Genomic DNA, 19265 nt, shown 5'->3' on the forward strand with positions numbered 1-19265 from the left:
CTTTTTGAATGATACGTTCAGGAATGGCGATGCAGCGAGAATTATTAAACACATTATTGAACAACTATTCACTAAGCTTACCGAGATACAATTCAGACAGACCAGTATAAGTACTTCGCATATAATGCTATAACATTTCAATTATAATAGGAATGTCAAGTTATAATAGGGAAGAAGCTCATAGACAAGACAGTTTTTTTGTGAATAGATACGGCTTAAGTTGCTGTAGGTGAAAAATTGTAGCGTTTTTTTTTTCTTCCTTCACAATACGGTTGCCAAAAATTTACGCACCTTAAAAATTTGTAACAATTTTTGCACAACAACTAATAATATTGCTTCTAAAAATGCGCAATTTTATCTTTTATACAACTAATCGATAACTTTTTTTGTTAAAACTTATGAAAAATTCAAATAAGTCAATAACCGGGTTAGTGTACCTGTAAAGGGTACTGAAGAGCGAGCGGCTCGCAAGGAGAAGCTCCCTGTTGCCAGTGTGGATGAGGATTTCACACTGGTATCAAGAAAGAAGAAGGCGCGCACGGCGCCTCGTAAGACTCAGTGTGGTACCGCCGAACCGGCTGATTCTGGCTTGCGGGTTGCTACACCGAGAGGCGCTGTACGTATCGCGCTTGCATTACACCGCCACGGCTGCTGAAGTGGTGGAGTATGTGCACCAGAAGACCGGTTACACGCTGAGGGTGTTCCCGCTTCGATCGCGCCACTACGAGCACTTCAACTCTTTTGTGGTGCGCGTGCCGCAACTGCTGCAGGGGACCATCGAGTGCGCCGACTTCTAGCCGAAGGGTGTCGTGTTTCGGAGGTTCCGGGGCAAACTGCCGAATCCGTCACAGGAGCAGCCGATGCAACGGAGCCACGCCGTTTTATCGACTAAATAACTAGTGTTTAGTTTTAAGTTTATAAAATACATATGTATGTTAGTCTATAAGGTATTTGTAATATGGGCCTTGTTGCATGAATTAAATTTCTAAATAAATAAATAAATAAATAACATGATATCCGCGATACCGGGCACGCACAGCGCACCGCCAACTCGCACGAGCTTTACGCACGATAAATTGATAATACTATGTATTACTTATTCTGTGCTTACGCTCAGTGAGAATGAGAGAACCTGAACCCACGGGGTCTTAAGCAGATGTTTATGTGTCCCTTCCGAGAACGCTTCCCACTGTTTCTGTAGGACAATTAGCGAGGCAGTGCATACAAAGACTGATAAGAAAAATATTCGACGAGTAGTTTTAAGAGACGTGCTCGCCAAGCGTCTTCAACGATACCTATTACGAACCTATTACCAACGATATCTATTAATAAGTTCAATAACTTCAATAATACATCAATAAAAATAATAGCCCCGCCGCCGCGCCGTATCGCTACTTAAAAACGGGACGAGTACGAGTCGGACTCGCCCACCGAGGGTTCCGTATTTTTAGGGTTCCGTAGCCAAATGGCAAAAAACGGAACCCTTATAGATTCGTCATGACTGTCTGTCTGTCTGTCTGTCTGTCTGTCCGTCTGTCCGTCTGTCCGTCTGTCCGTCTGTCTGTCCGTCCGTATGTCACAGCCACTTTTCTCCGAAACTATAAGAACTATACTGTTGAAACTTAGTAAGTAGATGTATTCTGTGAACCGCATTAAGATTTTCACACAAAAATAGAAAAAAAACAATAAATTTTTGGGGTTCCCCATACTTAGAACTGAAACTCAAAATTTTTTTTTTCATCATACCCATACGTGTGGGGTATCTATGGATAGGTCTTCAAAAATGATATTGAGGTTTCTAATATCATTTTTTTCTAAACTGAATAGTTTGCGCGAGAGACACTTCCAAAGTGGTAAAATGTGTGTCCCCCCCCCCCTGTAACTTCTAAAATAAGAGAATTATAAAACTAAAAAAAATATATGATGTACATTACCATGTAAACTTCCACCGAAAATTGGTTTGAACGAGATCTAGTAAGTAGTTTTTTTTTATACGTCATAAATCGCCTAAATACGGAACCCTTCATGGGCGAGTCCGACTCGCACTTGGCCGCTTTTTTTTAGTATTTAATGTTATAGCGGCAACAGAAATACATCATCTGTAAAATTTCAACTGTCTAGCTATCACGTTTCATGAGATACAGTCTGGTGACAGACAGACGGACAGTGGAGTGTTAGTAATAAAGGTCCCGTTTTTACCCTTTGGGTACGGAACCCTAAAAACCAACAAATATTAGGTATACAATACGTCAGGGATTTGTCAAATCCTCTTTATTGCACAACCTCAGAATCAATGTACATGGAAACACAAATAATACATGAAGACAGAGGTAAACAACAAGCAACAATACAACTTAGTTGTATGATGACTAATGATTTCTATTCTCATAAATCTCATAATCATAGGTATTCACATAACGGTAGACGATCATTAAAAGGCCTGAATAAAGCTTCTTCATAAAAAACCTTGTTCGAAATAAAATAAAGTAACCATCGTATTTATTTGATAGTAAAATGAGAAATAGTTCAAATATGTAGTTCCCACGCAAATAAAATAATCTATTTAATACCGAGCATTCGGCCTATCTTGGTCGTAAATCTAATGTTTTAAGTATTAGTGTTAACTATAATATGATTCGACGATTCTGCTATTCGTGCCTACGCCCAAAGACCGGAATTACTGGATTCCATTTTAATCGATTTACTTATACATCTTATAGGTTCTGTGAAACATTTTGTTTGATACAAGCCGTTTTGCCGGGTTTACTTCTCTTTGCATTGTCAAATCTGCATTTACTAATTACTTACTAGGGTTGTAAAAAAACGGTTTTTTTTCTGACTTGAAAAAAAAAACATGAAAAAAAACCGTGAAAAATAATCGGGGAATTCAGGGATTCCGGATACTGTACTGACATACTTTAATGTAGGTACTTAGTTTTAAGTTACTTATATAAATAAATCACGAAAAACCGTTATTGTGGCATATTTTTGTTCATCTGAAAAAAAACCTAATTTAGAAAAAAAACCATGGTGCCAGGTTTTTTTTCATGTTTTTTTTTTTCATAAATTTGAAAAAACACATTTGGTTATTTTCTATTTGCAACCCTACTAATTACCATTAAAAATATTTGAAGATAGGTAGATTTGTAGTAGAATATGGTAATACTAATAACTTTTTCTGTGGTAGAATGTAGATTTGTCCTAATATTTTATTACATTTACTTAAGTACATTATTATCCTTCTCCGAAATCCAATACCCATAATCAAAAATATCTGGAAGACCGAGCTTTGCTCGGAAAACATATAAAAACTCAAAAATTAGCGTTTTCCCAGAGATAAGACATAGCTAGATCGATTTTTCGCTCCCGAAAACCCCCATATAGCCAATTTCATCGAAATCGTTAGAGCCGTTTTCGAGATCCCCGAAATATATATATATAAATAAATAAACAAACAAGAATTGCTCATGCATTAAGATGAAATGCAATGAACCCTAACCGACATAACCCACCGAACCGTCAGACTTACTGTTGAACAAATTATTTATTTTCATCTCAGAAAACCATCCAATCTCAAACCCCATCTTTCAATTTAACTAGAAACGCGTTAGCATCCCAAACTAGATGTGTTTACTCATTAAAGTTAATTGGTCGAATGATTATCTGCTTTTTAAACCCAACAAATTGATGGGACCTGTCCCGTGCATAGGCCCAGCTATTACATAAATTCCTGGATGCCTATCTTTGAGATTAACGAGCGCTCCTAATTCATTGCGGCGTTGGAAGAATTCAGGTTATTGTGCGTGTTTCGACAAGCGGTAGTGGATGGGGTGTTAAGTGATAATATGTCATTTTTTGTCTGTTTTGTGTGGGGGCGTGACGGGCTCCCGGATATCGCAGGTAGCTACGCACACATACAAATATTATTATTGGTAAACTCATATTGACGGCGGCTAGTTGGGACAAAAAATGTACTATTTTTGGTATGCTTTGGAATCATATTTGATGAAGGTTTGGATTTGGGCATGACAGACTGTACGAATAGATTTGATTAGTTCTTGGAACTAGGTTCGTCAGGGATTTGTCAAAATTTTTATTAGGATTAACTTTGAATCAGTATCAACTTATCAAGTACATAGTTCAATGAGTAAATAGATGAAAATTTAGCTCATTTTTGACCAAACGCTAATTGTAAAAATATGTAACAATATAGTTTGTCAAACATAGACAGAGAGAATCATACTGTTTTTGTCTTAGACTAGTAGTAGCACCCAAAAGAAAAGGATGAGTACTTGTAGTTTTTTTTTGTTTTTATTTACTGACAATTTGGCTTGACCAACTATACAATCATTTTTCACGTAGGTAAATGTAGAAAGCGGATTAAATTAAACACGCGAAGCTTAACGCTATGGTTTTAAAGACTTCGTCTTTAGATGGGTATATTGTATATTGGTCTTTATTCTGGACATGCCAAATACAAAGACGCATAACATAAACCAGACGTTTGTTTTGGTCCCAATTCCAAGACAGCTAAAACCATTATAATATGTGAGTATAAAGTACATAACTTCATTCATAATTTTATTACAATTAGTTTACTCTAATTCATTCTAAACGCCCGTGCCAAAACCCTAGCCCATGGCCACAAAGAAGTTTACAGTAAGTACATATGGTGCTACTTTCCCGCACTAGTGCGTAAATAAGCACTTTTCGTTGCTATGTCAAATATTTAAAGGGGCATATGTACTGTAAAACGTTGTACGATACGCGTGCGTGTAATTCGCAACTCGTGTCGATTTAAAACACTCCCTTCGGTCGTGTTTTAATTTATCGCCACTCGTTTCGAATTTCCTCTTTCCCGCACATGTATCGTAAATAACTATTACAGTTTGAGAACACCAGTCCCATACACGGGACGCCTCAAGCACTATTTATCCAAACTTGCCGGTCAAAATTACAAGCAAACTTTGTCGAATGTTGCCGTCACTAATGTGGAACAAACTATTGTAGGTGAGGACCGGCTAGGAACAGGCTCTACTGAAATTACGACCTTACGTGTCGGAGATAAGGTTGTGTTTGCATAATTCAGTGTATTCTGTAGAGCCTATTGTCATATGTTTTTCAACAAATTTCGGGCTACGCTCACAATAAGCAGAAATAAATTGTGTCAATAATATTATTTCTGGCTAGCGCTAGCGACTGCATCAACTCAAACGCATCTGTGCATCTCGCTTGCATCAATGTAGTACGAGGGAGATGCATTGTGAGTTATACCTATCGCGTCGAATGACAGTTCCTTCAAGTCTCTTTTGGTTAATTAAAAAACCGGCCAAGTGCGAGTCGGACTCGCGTTCCAAGGGTTCCACATTAAGTGCGACTCACGCTTGACTGCACATTTCTAATAGGTAAATAATTATTCTGTGTATTTTTTTCAAAATTTTAGACCCAGTAGTTTCAGAGATAAAGGCGGTCGGACAGACAGACAGACGCACGAGTGATCCTATAAGGGTTCCGTTGTTTTCCTTTTAAGGTACGGAATCCTAAAAAATGAAGTAAATGTTTTTGTTTTTACTTAGGTATACATATGTTACATTTCTGCATGAAAGTATTCATCATTCGGCGCGAGATTCAGTTTACGCAGTAGCTAGCGAATATGTCCGTGTCAAACTCGTGGTAAGGATACTTATACAGCTGAAAAATAAATATTTTCGCAAGCAGCCCCAAAAAATAAGGGCGTCTGTCAAAGCGGGACTTAATAAATAATCCCCGTTAATATTTAAAAATTCGGGCAACGTTTAACGTTTTATGGACGCATTTACATACCGGCAGCTGCGGAGCCGATCACCAGCAGGAACACGTACTCCATCGGGGATCTGGAACAACAAATACAATACAATACAAATACAAATATTTTTGTAAGTTATACGATAAGTATACAGGGTGTTTCCTGTAACAGGAGCAATAAATTAAACTGTAGGCTGTACTCCTCAAACTGATCAACATTTGTTCAGCAACTTTTGAAAATAACTCGTGTTTTGATTTTTATTACACTTTAAAGTTTATTCTAAGACGCAATGTATTGCAAATTTTGTTATATTTCACTGATGTCAGCGTACATTGAAGGCAATATTTATTTTGTGTAAAAAAGAGGAAGTCTAAAGGATACATAATTTTTAAAAGTTGCTGAACAAATGTTGGTCAGTTTGAGGAGTGCAGCCTTTAGTTTAATTTATTGCTCCTGTTACAGGAAGCATCCTGTATAAGCTAATAAGGGATGGAGCCTCCCTGTAAGCAAAAATTGCTTGTGTTGGGAGCCTCCGCTCTTTCTTAGGTAACATGAGGTAAGTATAAAGCTATATACCTAGTTCTAGTTATTAATGTTACTAACATAATATAAGTTTACATTTAACAACGATATACTGAAATTAATATAGGCAATAGATATACAGGAAATAATTAAGTACTAGTTGTTTGATTTGGCCGTAGATATATTGATGGTATGTAAGTAGTTAAATTATAAGGGTCTCATCAAGGGATGTGTTTACTAAAATTCGCAGTGCCAAATTATTTATTCATTTATTTATTTGGAATAGTATTATACCACTACTACTATATGTGTAAATTAATGTGTACAGTCACTACAGTGTAATGGAAATCGGACTCGAAAATATATCAAAATAAACTATTTAAGTATTTATAACTTTATACATATGAAAAAAAATACTAACGCGAACTTTTTTTTTTATTAGAAATAGGTAAGCATTTGACCACAATCTCACCTGATGGTAAGTACCGATGCAGTCTAGGATGGTACATGCTTACTTTAGGTAAGCATGTTCCATCCTAGACTGCATTCACTAGATGTCCATTCACTCTCGATTTAAAAAGATCCAAGTTATAGTGGATTGGGAATAGATTTGCAGGAAGTGAATTCCACTCCTCCCCTCCTCCCACATTTTAAAAGTAGGTATGCCCAAAACAGACCATATACACAACAAAGTCTAAATACGGACTAATAATAAGTAAGTAACGGTAAAGTAACCAACTTGTTATTGTTAAATGACTCGGTACGTGTGCAATAGGAAAACACGACTAAAGGTTAACGCTCACTTCATCTCAGCCTAGCCAAGATTACAATCGTACAGTCGCCATCAGATATATCGGAGCGGCCAAGGTGTTAACAATATCTTAAACGCACTCTAACGCCCTGACAATAGAGGCGTGTTCAGATATTTGTGAGCACCTTAGCCGCTCCGAATAGAAATAATGTATCGGGGCGTTTTTTTTTGTTGTCCCCTACACTTTTCTTTCAAATTTGGGATTTTTTATGTTATTTCTACTCAGAATCACGAGCTGTTTCTATCCTAATAGGAGAAAAAAAGTGTCCCAAAATGTCCATACATTTTTCGATCTTTCCATTCCGCGACCGCCATACAAAGTCTATGAAAAATGGTGACGTAATGGAAATAAAAACCTTAGGACACTTTTTTTCTCCTATTAGGATAGAAAGAGCTCGTGATTCTGAGTAGAAATAACATAAAAAATCCCAAATTTGAAAAAAAAGTGTAGAGGACAACAAAAAAAAACGCCCATTGGCATGACAGACGCTACGAAGTTACGTGACTATTTCCATACATTTCAATTTCGATTGGCATTTTCTATCAACGATTGACAATATTGTCATCTTCGTATTTATTTATAAAATTTGATGGATTATAAAAATCCGCATTTAAATTAAAATATTTAAAATCCTTATGCAAATAAAAATTTTATTACTATGAAAAAAAAAACAGTAAAAAGACAAATAAATAACTTAAATAAACTAAATACATCTAAGAATAATACTAAATTAAAACTAACAACCCTAAATATATCTAAAATAAAACAAAGAATAAAAAAAAAAAACATGCAAATAATTCATATGTATTTTGGACCGCAAGTTTTAGTCTTCTCTAGAACGTATTACATGTAAATTTTATGAATAAATTTAATAATTGAAATTGAACCATTTACTTACATATAGCGAGGTGGTAACGTGTTGAAATATGTGTGTGCGACAACCTTTAGCTTCGCGTCCAGTCAAAACTACGGTGAACGAAATAACTATAAGTTGCAGTCTTGTTTAGAATATTCTTACAATGTATAGGTACCTACTGGTACAGTCGCCATCAGATATATCTGAGCGGCCAAAGTGCTCACAAACATCTGAACACGCCTGTATTGTCAAAGCGTTAGAGTGAGTGTTCAGATATTTTTGAGCACCTTGTCCGCCCCGATATATCTGATGGCGACTGTATAGTGTACCTAGTACGTATACGAATATGTACCTACCTATATATCTATAGGTATAGTCGAGTTCACAACCATCGTTACAAGCCAACGTTCCAAAAATATGTTTACACGACATGACACGATACACGTTATAAGTACAACATGAACAAAAGCGCAACCAGTATATCTTACAGGGCAGATAACAATTTTGATCATATGCATAATAATAATAACGGATCACTTAATTCAGAACACATTGTATAATGCGTCAATAGACAATATGGCAGCCATTTTATATTCCATTGTAATAAATACGCTATTTAAATTCTTCTCACTATCTATACGTACATCACATACCTACATATTTTGATCATGAACCAGGAGACGGGTTCTGATTAAGCAACTTGTTACAGTTATGATCTAGTTTTGATACGACCTTAAAGATCGCTCACGTACACGCAGATTGAATATTACCTATGCAAGTATTCCGTGCCGAAAAACAAATCAAGTTTTTGAAAATAAAATATTCTTTTAGGTAGGTAGAGGTACTGTTGACTGTACCTACCTAAATTTTTGCGCGGTCATCAATTCATCATCAACATGTTGACAACAGGTGACAACGCCAACTCACCTGTAGGTATCTACATATACCGAAATGTTAATATTACAAAATTTCGAACACCTGACGATGTCATAATGAAACCGGTGCAACCACAGAACATATTAAAGAGGTTAGAATGGCTATCGCGCGCAGTTAGTATCGGAACCGCCGCTCGTTCCTCTCCACATTTACTAACACTCGCGCAACGGTAGTAAAAACTTGTGTGCGTGGCGAATGGATACGCCTCCTAACTCCTTTAGACAGATTTGATGTCTGGCTTCTTAATCTGAAGGTTATTGAGCGCAAAAGGCATGTTTACTTCGTTTTTCGGTTAGCGCGGGCGAGTAGCATGCGAGCGTTTGCTCAAAACCGGCGGCGACACGTAAGTACCCTGCTCGCATCGCCATTCTAATTTGTTCTGTGGGTGCAACGTCTTCGCGCGCCGCGGGCCGACATCGACAATCCCGACATTGTGGAAGTAGGACCTAACATCCGATATCGGGCCGGACAAGGGGTCATCCATTCATTACATCACACGAATTTCTAGGTTTTTTGAACCCTTCCCCTCATTGTCACACTTGGTCACATTTGGCATACCCCTCCCCCCTGGCGTGACGTCACATTTTTTCAACGAAATCGGCAAATCAAATGAAGTAGGTTGTACCTATTATTAATAATTTATCAAAATATTTTAGAAAAAAATAATATTAGTAATTTTATAATCCAAAACCGATTAGGAAAGAAAATTAAATTAATAAAAATGATTATCGTTCCAAAAACTTGTTATTTAATTGTACAGCGAATTAAATAAGTTAAAGTGACGTGACATAGTAAGTTTGTCACTCACCCGGCTCCCCCCTCCCCCTGTCACAACATGTCACATTTCCTAGACTCCCTCCCCCCCTAAACATGTGATGCTGATGTGTAATTAATGGATGACCCCCAATGTGAAAACGCTCTAACGCCTTGAAAATAGAAACGTGTTCGGATATTTGTGAGCACCTCGGTCTTTAATATCTGTTGATGACTATAGTATGACTACATCACAGTCATAAAACCACCTTATTTTCCAATCCATGACTCAATCACGAAGTCTTTTCTCCATTCCTAATTTATTTTCTCCAACACGATTCTGGTTCGGACATTTGAGTCAGCGATAGAAAACCATTAATTGATTCCTTGGAAATGATTTCTCGTAGCTCGTAGGCCTATGAATGCCGTCTGAACAAGTCTTTAAATGCTCTAACTCAAGGGTTGCCAACTTATTTGACGTCAACCTGTGTCGAAACGTCGGTAAATAAAGGTAATAAAACAAATTTCGCGATAGACCCGTCTTTATAAATGTGAGTTAATATCTATTTGACAACGCTCTTTCAGAAACAAAAGACGTCTGAAAAATAAAAGCGCTAAGGGTGGCTGGTGATTACACCAGCCACCGCAGACGAGCACAAAAATGCTTGAAAATGGAGAGCTCTCCGAAATATGTCGCGCGAGTGATTAAAAATACTGTAAAAATAGCTTAATGTTAGTATGACCATGTATGACAAACGACAGTTTAAATTCGATCATTATACATTTTGCATATTACTATTGTCATGTACACACGTCCAAACACAAAACCTGTCGTCAGTCCATGTCGGTACGCGTTCTAGACTGACACCTGCCCGCTAGCTTCCAGCTCTAATAAAATGTTAATGTATGGGGAAATAATTGACAACGTCCGCGTATCAGCTGACAGCTTCGCCGGATGTTTGCCATAAACCTTCGCCGTACAGTAGGGAATAACTATACTTTTTATTGCATACCTCAATAAAATAATGGTACAGATACAGAATATATCGCTTAAATTAGAAGAAAGGGGTCGGTCGCTTCTCCATACCTACAAACGTAGTCCTTATTTTCCTCTCAGGGCTATAACCGCAAAAATCGAAGTTCGTCAATTGCGGGCATTTTTCTCTGTCACTCTAATTACGTCTCAATGAGAGTGAAAGAGAAAAATCCCCGCAATATGCGAACTTCGATTTTCGCGCTTATAGCCCTGGCTATTAAGGTGGTTCGATTTTCATACAAAATTCAATCGACTTTCATTAAGTAACTACACACTATTACTACATAAATATTTCCGCATTTATCTTCTTTCGAATATCCATTTTCGCTAAATGAATAGGAAAACAATGTTTCATACAGAAATCATGCAAAAATCATAGTTAACTTTTCATCAATTTTACGTATGTGTGCGTCACAAATGTCGTGTACGGATACATTTGCGACGTTGCCATACCATTTCCGACGTTGCCGGGCTGACCACGCACGGTGGGCTGCGCGCCAAGGGAAGGCGGCCATAACTAATATTATATGATTTTTCCTGATTTATTCTACTTTTTCTTTAAATACAATTATTATGTATGTAGTATATTAAAAAAAAAACGTGTTAGGGTATATTGCATGCAAAATATATTCATACATTCTAACAAAAAAGTCATTCTCTTAATAATAAAAAAGTTAATTCTTAAATATCTATGTTAATTAACATTATTTACATTTTAATACTAATACATTAATAAAATATGTTTATGTATAATATTATAATATACCTATTATGCTAACAGACAAGCATAGGTAAATAAAAAATAACCAAAAATGCAGATTAATACATGTAGAATTAATCCTTAAATGTGTATGTTACTTATAACTATTTATTAACAGAAAATCAGTAAAAAAACTTTTATTTCGTATAATATATGCTAAAGAACAAATATATGCAAAGGTTAAATAAATCTTGTAAATAAAATAGTAACAAAAACAATATTTTTTTGGCCTAACACAGAAAATGAATAAAGGAAAACGAAAAGTAAAATTGTATAAGTAAAAGTCAAATCTACGCTATTCTGTACAATCTAATAAACTTAATGCTTCTAAGGAGAGTGTTGATTTCTTTTTGCGAGGTAATCTCCTACTGGAACTGATGAATGGGTCGGAGTTCAGAAGTAACCTATGAATAAGGTCTGAGTTGGTGACATCTCGAGACATTTTTCTTGTATGGTTACGCCGAAACAACTTTATATTTTTATTGTTTGATTCTGCAGCTTCTTCGGAAAGTTCACCAATAGGTACCAGAGCATTTTCTATTATAATTGCACCATGCAAAAGTACTTTATGGACGGTAGCAGGCAAAGGATACCATTTGTAGGCATTCAAAAGTTGTTCTGCAGTTTCTACGGCATATTCCTGAAATTTTTGTACATTTATTTTGTATCCAGACGATATACATTCCAAAATGGTTCCGCACCTTTCACTTTTTTCTCCCAGAAGATTTCCAAAAAACCACGATTCGTTTGCAAATATACTTGATGACGTTATTCAAATTACTTGTATCCACATTTTCTGCATTTGGTACCATTTGTATTAAATATTGCAGCACTTGACGACATCTTTCAATATCTGAACCACTCGTAGGTAGCCATTGTTCGAATATAAATCCTCTTGTAAATGATGCGATGTACATATCATCTGAAAAAAAGAAAAAAAAAGGTGAATTGTCATTCGTAATATTTTCGTAGAGCCGCTACGCGTTCGCTTACCCAAGCGTAGCAGTCTTTTAACTATCAAACCCGCAAGCGTCTGCATATAATCTTTTATGGCCGGTAATTTAGAGATATCAAGCTTCAAAACAATACTACTTTCGATGTTAGAATTCATTGGGAACATAACTAGAAGTTTAAGTAAACAAAATATTCTAATCCTGTTTGTATGACTTTTTGTTACCTCGTAGACCTATTATTATAAATATACTTTTAATGAAAAAGTTATACTTTGTATATAAAATGAAACAACATACCTGATTCTTTAAGCTCCATATTTAATAATAATCACTAAAATCACTATCGCCTCAGGAATTCACTACTAATGACGTTCACTTAATGAGCCTTTGATAAGAGAGCGCGTACAAACGGGAGTTGCGTTAACTTTCAAGATTGTTAGAGAATGAAAGTAATTAGTTATGCGGGATCTATTTATACCTGATAAAAGTAGACTTATTAGCTAATAATATTCAGTCATTGGAAACCAAAAAATACCACATGCGTTTTTTTGAGTTATGGCCTAAGGCCAGCCCACCGTGCCACGGCGCGAATTTGAAGTGCCGTCATGTTTAGCGCAATTTTGTTGACCTACCCGATTTTGTTGAATAAGTACCCGAAGTTCGTCAGCTTAGCTAAGAACTATCATGGCGCGTTTTGTAAACAGTCGCTTTTTTGCTTACAAACGGAAGGTTCCCGGTTCAAACCCCAGTCATTGTATGCTGGGACATAACTTTTTGTATTTTTTTTTTACACCTAAATTTCGTGTTGTGTTTTTTATTTTTATTTAATTTTTCTTATTTTCAAAAATCGATGGATTAAGTATGGGCTAAGCGTATTCGTTTAATTTTTACAAAGATAATTAGAAATTATACTCTACCTAATCTTTTTGATTTTTACAATCAGGACATCCTCACAGCAATAAAAAAGAAATGTATAAAATTTCCTGTGGTTGAAAATAATGGAATTTTGTCTATGAATGAAAAACACAATTATTACTAGTTACTACCAGGTATGTAAATTATAACTTGATTATAACTTTATTAGAATCCATATTGTTGCATCATCTTTCTTCCTATTACATTAGATATTTTTTCTATCATGATTCATGATATTATATTTCTTTCGTACAGGGACTACTACGGATAACAAATATAAAAAAATGTACTGTAGGTACTTGAATTAAAAAAAAATGTTTTCCTTTTATTTTATTTTACAATTACCTACTACTTTATTAGAGGCTGGGCAGTAAGGGATTGCTTTACTTGTAGAACAAACTATTAGCGCTTTAAAAAAACTGATACCTGACACTTACAAACTGGACTTCCTTGGGCTTATTCTACTAAGAATCGTCAGTAGGTATTCTCCATCCTAGCATAAAAAGATATCCTAAAATGTCGGTCATCACGTCAGGTTTTAGTATCAAAAATGTTTCCCAGCCTGCGTGACGTAGCGGAAACTAAAACTTCTATACAAATATTTGGGACATAGTTTTTATATTAGCTTCAGGATTCAACAAGAATATGCTAGTGATTCTGAGTTGGTTGGTTGGTTGAAGAACCCAAAAAGATCATAATCTGTGAAAATCAGGTATTGATTTTTTTTTTAAAACGTTGATAATGTAATTTATTGATAATAGCTACCCGCCCCGGCTTCGCACGGGTTAACAAATTATACATAAACCTTCCTCTTGAATCACTCTATCTATTAAAAAAAACCGCATCAAAATCCGTTGCGTAGTTTTAAAGATCTAAGCATACAGACAGACAGACAGAAAAGCGACTTTGTTTTATACTATGTAGTGATAGTGATGATGATGATACTGAATATCTGGGGGAAGCGCTGGTGGCCTAGCGGAAAGAGCGTGCGACTTGCAATCCGGAGGTCGCGGGTTCTAACCCCGGCTAGTACCGTCGTACCAATGATTTTTCGGAACTTTTGTACGAAATATCATTTGATACCTATTTACCGGAACCTATTTATATACCGATACCTATTTTTCGGTGAAAGAAACCAATGTGAGGAAACCGGACTAATCCCAATAAGTTTACTCTCTGGGTTGGAAGGTCAGGGCAGTCGCTTTCGTAAAAACTAGTGCCCATGCCAATTCTGGGATTAGTTGCCAAGCGGACCCCACGCGAGGAAGAAGAGATTGAATATCTGGGAGACCGACCAAAGCTCAGAAAACATATAAAAACCCAAAAATGCGCGTTTTCTCACAGATCAGACCTAGCTAAGAGATCAAACCCCTTATAGCAAATTTCATCGAAATCGTTAGAGCCGTTTCTGATATCATCCAAATATATAAATAAATATATATATAATAATTGCTCGTTTAAAGGTAAGATAACACAAAAAGGACAAAAATAAACAAAAAGAAATTACCTACTCGCACCAGTCTTGAACCCCAATCCTCTTGCACGTATTTCCACGAACATACCGTAACGCTATTGCAGTATACTTACGTTGTGTGAAATTGTCTACTATAAGCATCACGGAAACACTGTTTGCATGTGTGAGTTATAGTAGGAAAAAGCATGACAGCAACACTCCGTCGACTTTAAAGGGTGGTTTTTGCACAATGAAGTATTCAATGTTTATTTTAATAGTTCAATATTTACTTAAAGAGTTCGCTAAACATACTTTTAAGTATACAAATACCAAGACCATTCCATAAAAAAATTAAACATGAAATTTTGCGAAAGTGGCACCATCTAGCGAGGGTTAAGCTTTGAGTAACCTAGTCGAACCACCTTAACATTAAGTATAGAACGTATGTTTACACAATTTGATAGCTACCACTTCGTTTACCTTTTTTAGATTTTTTGATTAAGTATTTTAGGAGTTAGGAGCGAAAAACAAATCCCATACAAAAATTTTAATGCTGCTGCTGAGCTGCTTGAAAAGCAGTTTCTACCACAAATATATAGTCCACATCTTAGTGTATAAAATCCTCCACGGAGCATTAAATTTAAACAGCAGTGCCTTCAGTCCGCCCGCATGGCGTCCGTTCTACGACGGAATCATTATCTTTTTCCATTCAGACGTGAATCGGTTCTATTACAATGAGCCGGGAAGATAATCCCGTGAGAGTTGAGGACCACAGCTATTAGAGAGTGGCGCAGCCTGGTGGTTAAGAGACGCAATAGTTTGTTAAATAAAATAAAGACAAAAGAAAGTGGGGAAGTCAAGAGAAAAGATCGGCCGATGACATAATAAACGTCAGGAATAAGCCGTAGGCTGTACTCCTCAAACTGACCAACATTTGTTCAGCAACTTTTCAAAATAACTCATGTTTTGATTTTTATTACACTTTAAAGTTTATTCTAAGACGCAATGTATTGCAAATTTTGTTATGTTTAAAGCGTGACAAGCAACGTCAAACACACTGATGTCAAAGTACATTGAAGGCAATATTTATTTTGTATGAAAAAGAGGAAGTCTAAAGGATTCATAATTTTTAAAAGTTGCTGAACAAATGTTGGTCAGTTTGAGGAGTACAGCCTTTGGTTTAATTTATTGCTCTTGTTACAGGAAGCACCCTGTATACGGCAAAGTGTTTGTGTTGTGTGTGTACGTCTGGGTGTTTGTTTTGACATTTTTATGCGCATGATTTTTATATACCTATGTTAATCCTTAAGGTTCCGTCACACTGGCGCGTTTTCCGGGCGGGGCGTGAGCGCGCCGCATTTACATATAAAACGCTCACGCCCCGCCCGGAAACGCGCCTGTGTGACAGAACCTTTATGTGTATCATTATTATTTTTGATAATTTATCTATTCCTAGCATGTAAGTGAATTCGTCGGAAACGGTAGGCTTGCATTGCATTGTGTTCAATAAATAAAATTAGTAAAATAAAATAAAGGACAGGGAAAGGTGGAATATAATTGAGGAGGCTTTTACCCTTAGAGGGGCCACATAACAAAGACATAGTTAAGATTATAAACTGAAAATCCATTGTTTAGTAGAAAATAAAGCTGTAATAAATAAATAAAACAATAAATAAATATTTGGGAAAAACCTTACACAGATCCACCTAGCCCAAAACTAACCAAAGCTTGTACAGTCAGCATCAATAATAATAATTAATAGCATCGATCGCAGACGTTATGTCAACAGAAACTGCTCTATTGGAGCCGACCGGCAATTGAGAAGTGACGGCAAGAGACCTGACGGGATGTCTTTGATTCCGTGGAGTATGGGACGGGTGCTAGTGTGGGATGCAACCTGCGTAGACACGCTGGCCCCGTCACATCTCCACGGAACCTCTGTGACTTCTGTGAGGGCGGCAGCTGCTGCAGAGGCGGCCGAAAATGCAAAGGTGGGGAAATATGGCGGTCTCGGTGCCGAATACAGGTTTATTCCTTTCGGCGTCGAGACCCTGAGTCCGTGGGGTCCTGGCGCTCTGAGTCTCTTTGGAGACCTTTCAAAGAGACTCAGGGACGCAACTGTGGACCCAAGAGCTGGCAGTTACCTCGCTCAACGCTTCAGTCTGGCAGTTCAGCAGGGTAACGCAGCCAGCATCTTGGGGACCTTGCCGCAGGGACCTTTTTTAGATTTAGTTTTAGTTTAGTTTTATTTTAGAATAGTTTTTAGTTTGTATTTAGTTTAATTGTGATTTTAAGTTGTTTTTATTTATTGTTTTTTTTTGTCATGTTTGTCATGTTTTTGTTCAATAAAGACAGAAACTTAAATAAAGTAAGATACACCAAATAGTTAAGCTTAACTTAAGTGGAAAAGCAGATTAAGGTGCTCTATCTACAGTTCCTTTTCAGTGGGTGAAGAGGTATTTGAAATAAATATTTTGAAGCTGTACTGGAAACAATACTGTACAGTCAGTCGCGAAAGGGCCAGCCGTGCCGGCGCGAACTTTTTAACATGTCGACATTTGCATAACAAACAAAAGGTACAATATGCATTCTGCGCATAACTGTATCGGGACGTGATCAAAATACAGAGTTCTCGAATTGTTAAAGTTTATCGTCGCAGAAAATATAGTGCAACCGGGGTAAATAGGACGTAGGATGGTATACTATAATGCTTAGGTACAACTAATGTTATGCAAAGCAAACCAGAGATATTCCATTAGTAACACTTAACTTTATTGTTAAAATTATTATTATAAAAGTAAAAAAGCGGCCAAGTGCGAGTCGGACTCGCCCATGAAGGGTTCCGTATTTAGGCGATTTATGACGTATAAAAAAAAACTACTTACTAGATCTCGTTCAAACCAATTTTCGGTGGAAGTTTACATGGTAATGTACATCATATATTTTTTTTAGTTTTATCATTCTCTTATTTTAGAAGTTACAGGGGGGGGGGACACATTTTACCACTTTGGAAGTGTCTCTCGCGCAAACTATTCAGTTTAGAAAAAAATGATATAAGAAACCTCAATATCATTTTTGAAGACCTATCCATAGATACCCCACACGTATGGGTTTGATGAAAAAAAAATTTTTGAGTTTCAGTTCGAAGTATGGGGAACCCCAAAAATGTATTGTTTTTTTTCTATTTTTGTGTCAAAATCTTAATGCGGTTCACAGAATACATCTACTTACCAAGTTTCAACAGTATAGTTCTTATAGTTTCGGAGAAAAGTGGCTGTGACATACGGACGGACAGACAGACGGACAGACGGACAGACAGACAGACAGACATGACGAATCTATAAGGGTTCCGTTTTTTGCCATTTGGCTACGGAACCCTAAAAACACGACTGCTTAAAAAAATGGAGACAATTTCCAATCTGAGATTGTATACGAGCTTCAATTCAACAGTGGTTACTCAAATGAGTACGTCTGAATGTCTGTCAAGTTAAACCAGTTTGACAGCACAGGCTTCCCTCGAATGCGGCTGACCCAAAAAACACTTACCTATTGTTGTTGGAGGAAATGGAAGAGTTGGGGTTATATATTCTATAATTATCTTTATTAACTTTGTACTCGATATTGGGAAAAAAGACAATACAATACAATACAAATACTCTTTATTGCACACCTCATAAAATACAAGTTGTATTTGTAATATTTCATGTTTATAACCTAGCCAATCTCGTTTTTAGGGTTCCGTACCCAAAGGGTAAAAACGGGACCCTATTACTAAGACTCCGCTGTCCGTCCATCCGTCCGTCCGTCCGTTCGTCCGTCCGTCCGTCCGTCCGTCTGTCACCAGGCTGTATCTCACGAACCGTGATAGCTAGACAGTTGAAATTTCCACAGATGATGTATCTCTGTTGCCGCTATAACAACAAATACTAAAAACAGAATAAAATAAAGATTTACGAGTAAGTGGGGCTCCCATACTACAAACGTGATTTTTGACCGAAGTTAAGCAACGTCGGGCGGGGTCAGTACTTGGACGGGTGACCGTTTTTTTGCTTGTTTTTTCTTGCTTGTTTTGTTCTATTTTTTGTTGATGGTACGGAACCCTCCGTGCGCGAGTCCGACTCGCACTTGGCCGGTTTTTTAATTTAAGTCAACTTTAAATTTTCCCGCTCTCTTGACTTTCCATTTACCCAGGTCTCACTGTACATTTACGGATCTGTCGTAAACGTATCTGCAGGACTAACTTAGATTATTGGCAGCGTCTCTAATGTTGTTTATGTTCGGATACGTTGTACATTATGGCGGCAAGTCGCACAGACAGAGTTTGCTATCTGAATATTATTATGGAGTTATATTCGAATTCTAAGTTACTTAGACAACTAACCTGATAGACAGATGTGGCTTTCCATCAGGGTCCTTATAATCACGTGACTACACACATTATTTAAGTGACGGTTGGCGTTTTCTACCAACGATTGTCATTTTGG

The 19265-nt window shown here is 36.8% G+C and overlaps 1 protein-coding gene across 1 annotated transcript in view; it reads right to left on the minus strand.

Moving 5' to 3' along the window:
* LOC134653603 (interference hedgehog) overlaps positions 1-19265 on the minus strand; it is a 58583-nt gene that overhangs the window by 31739 nt on the left and 7579 nt on the right. Inside the window, exon 2 of the mRNA XM_063509000.1 lies at positions 5824-5873. Within this exon, the coding sequence (XP_063365070.1) occupies positions 5824-5873 (50 nt within the window). The remainder of the gene's footprint in view (positions 1-5823; positions 5874-19265) is intronic.

Source organism: Cydia amplana, chromosome 13 (assembly GCF_948474715.1).
Source record: "Cydia amplana chromosome 13, ilCydAmpl1.1, whole genome shotgun sequence".
Taxonomy (NCBI): Eukaryota; Metazoa; Arthropoda; class Insecta; order Lepidoptera; family Tortricidae; genus Cydia; species Cydia amplana.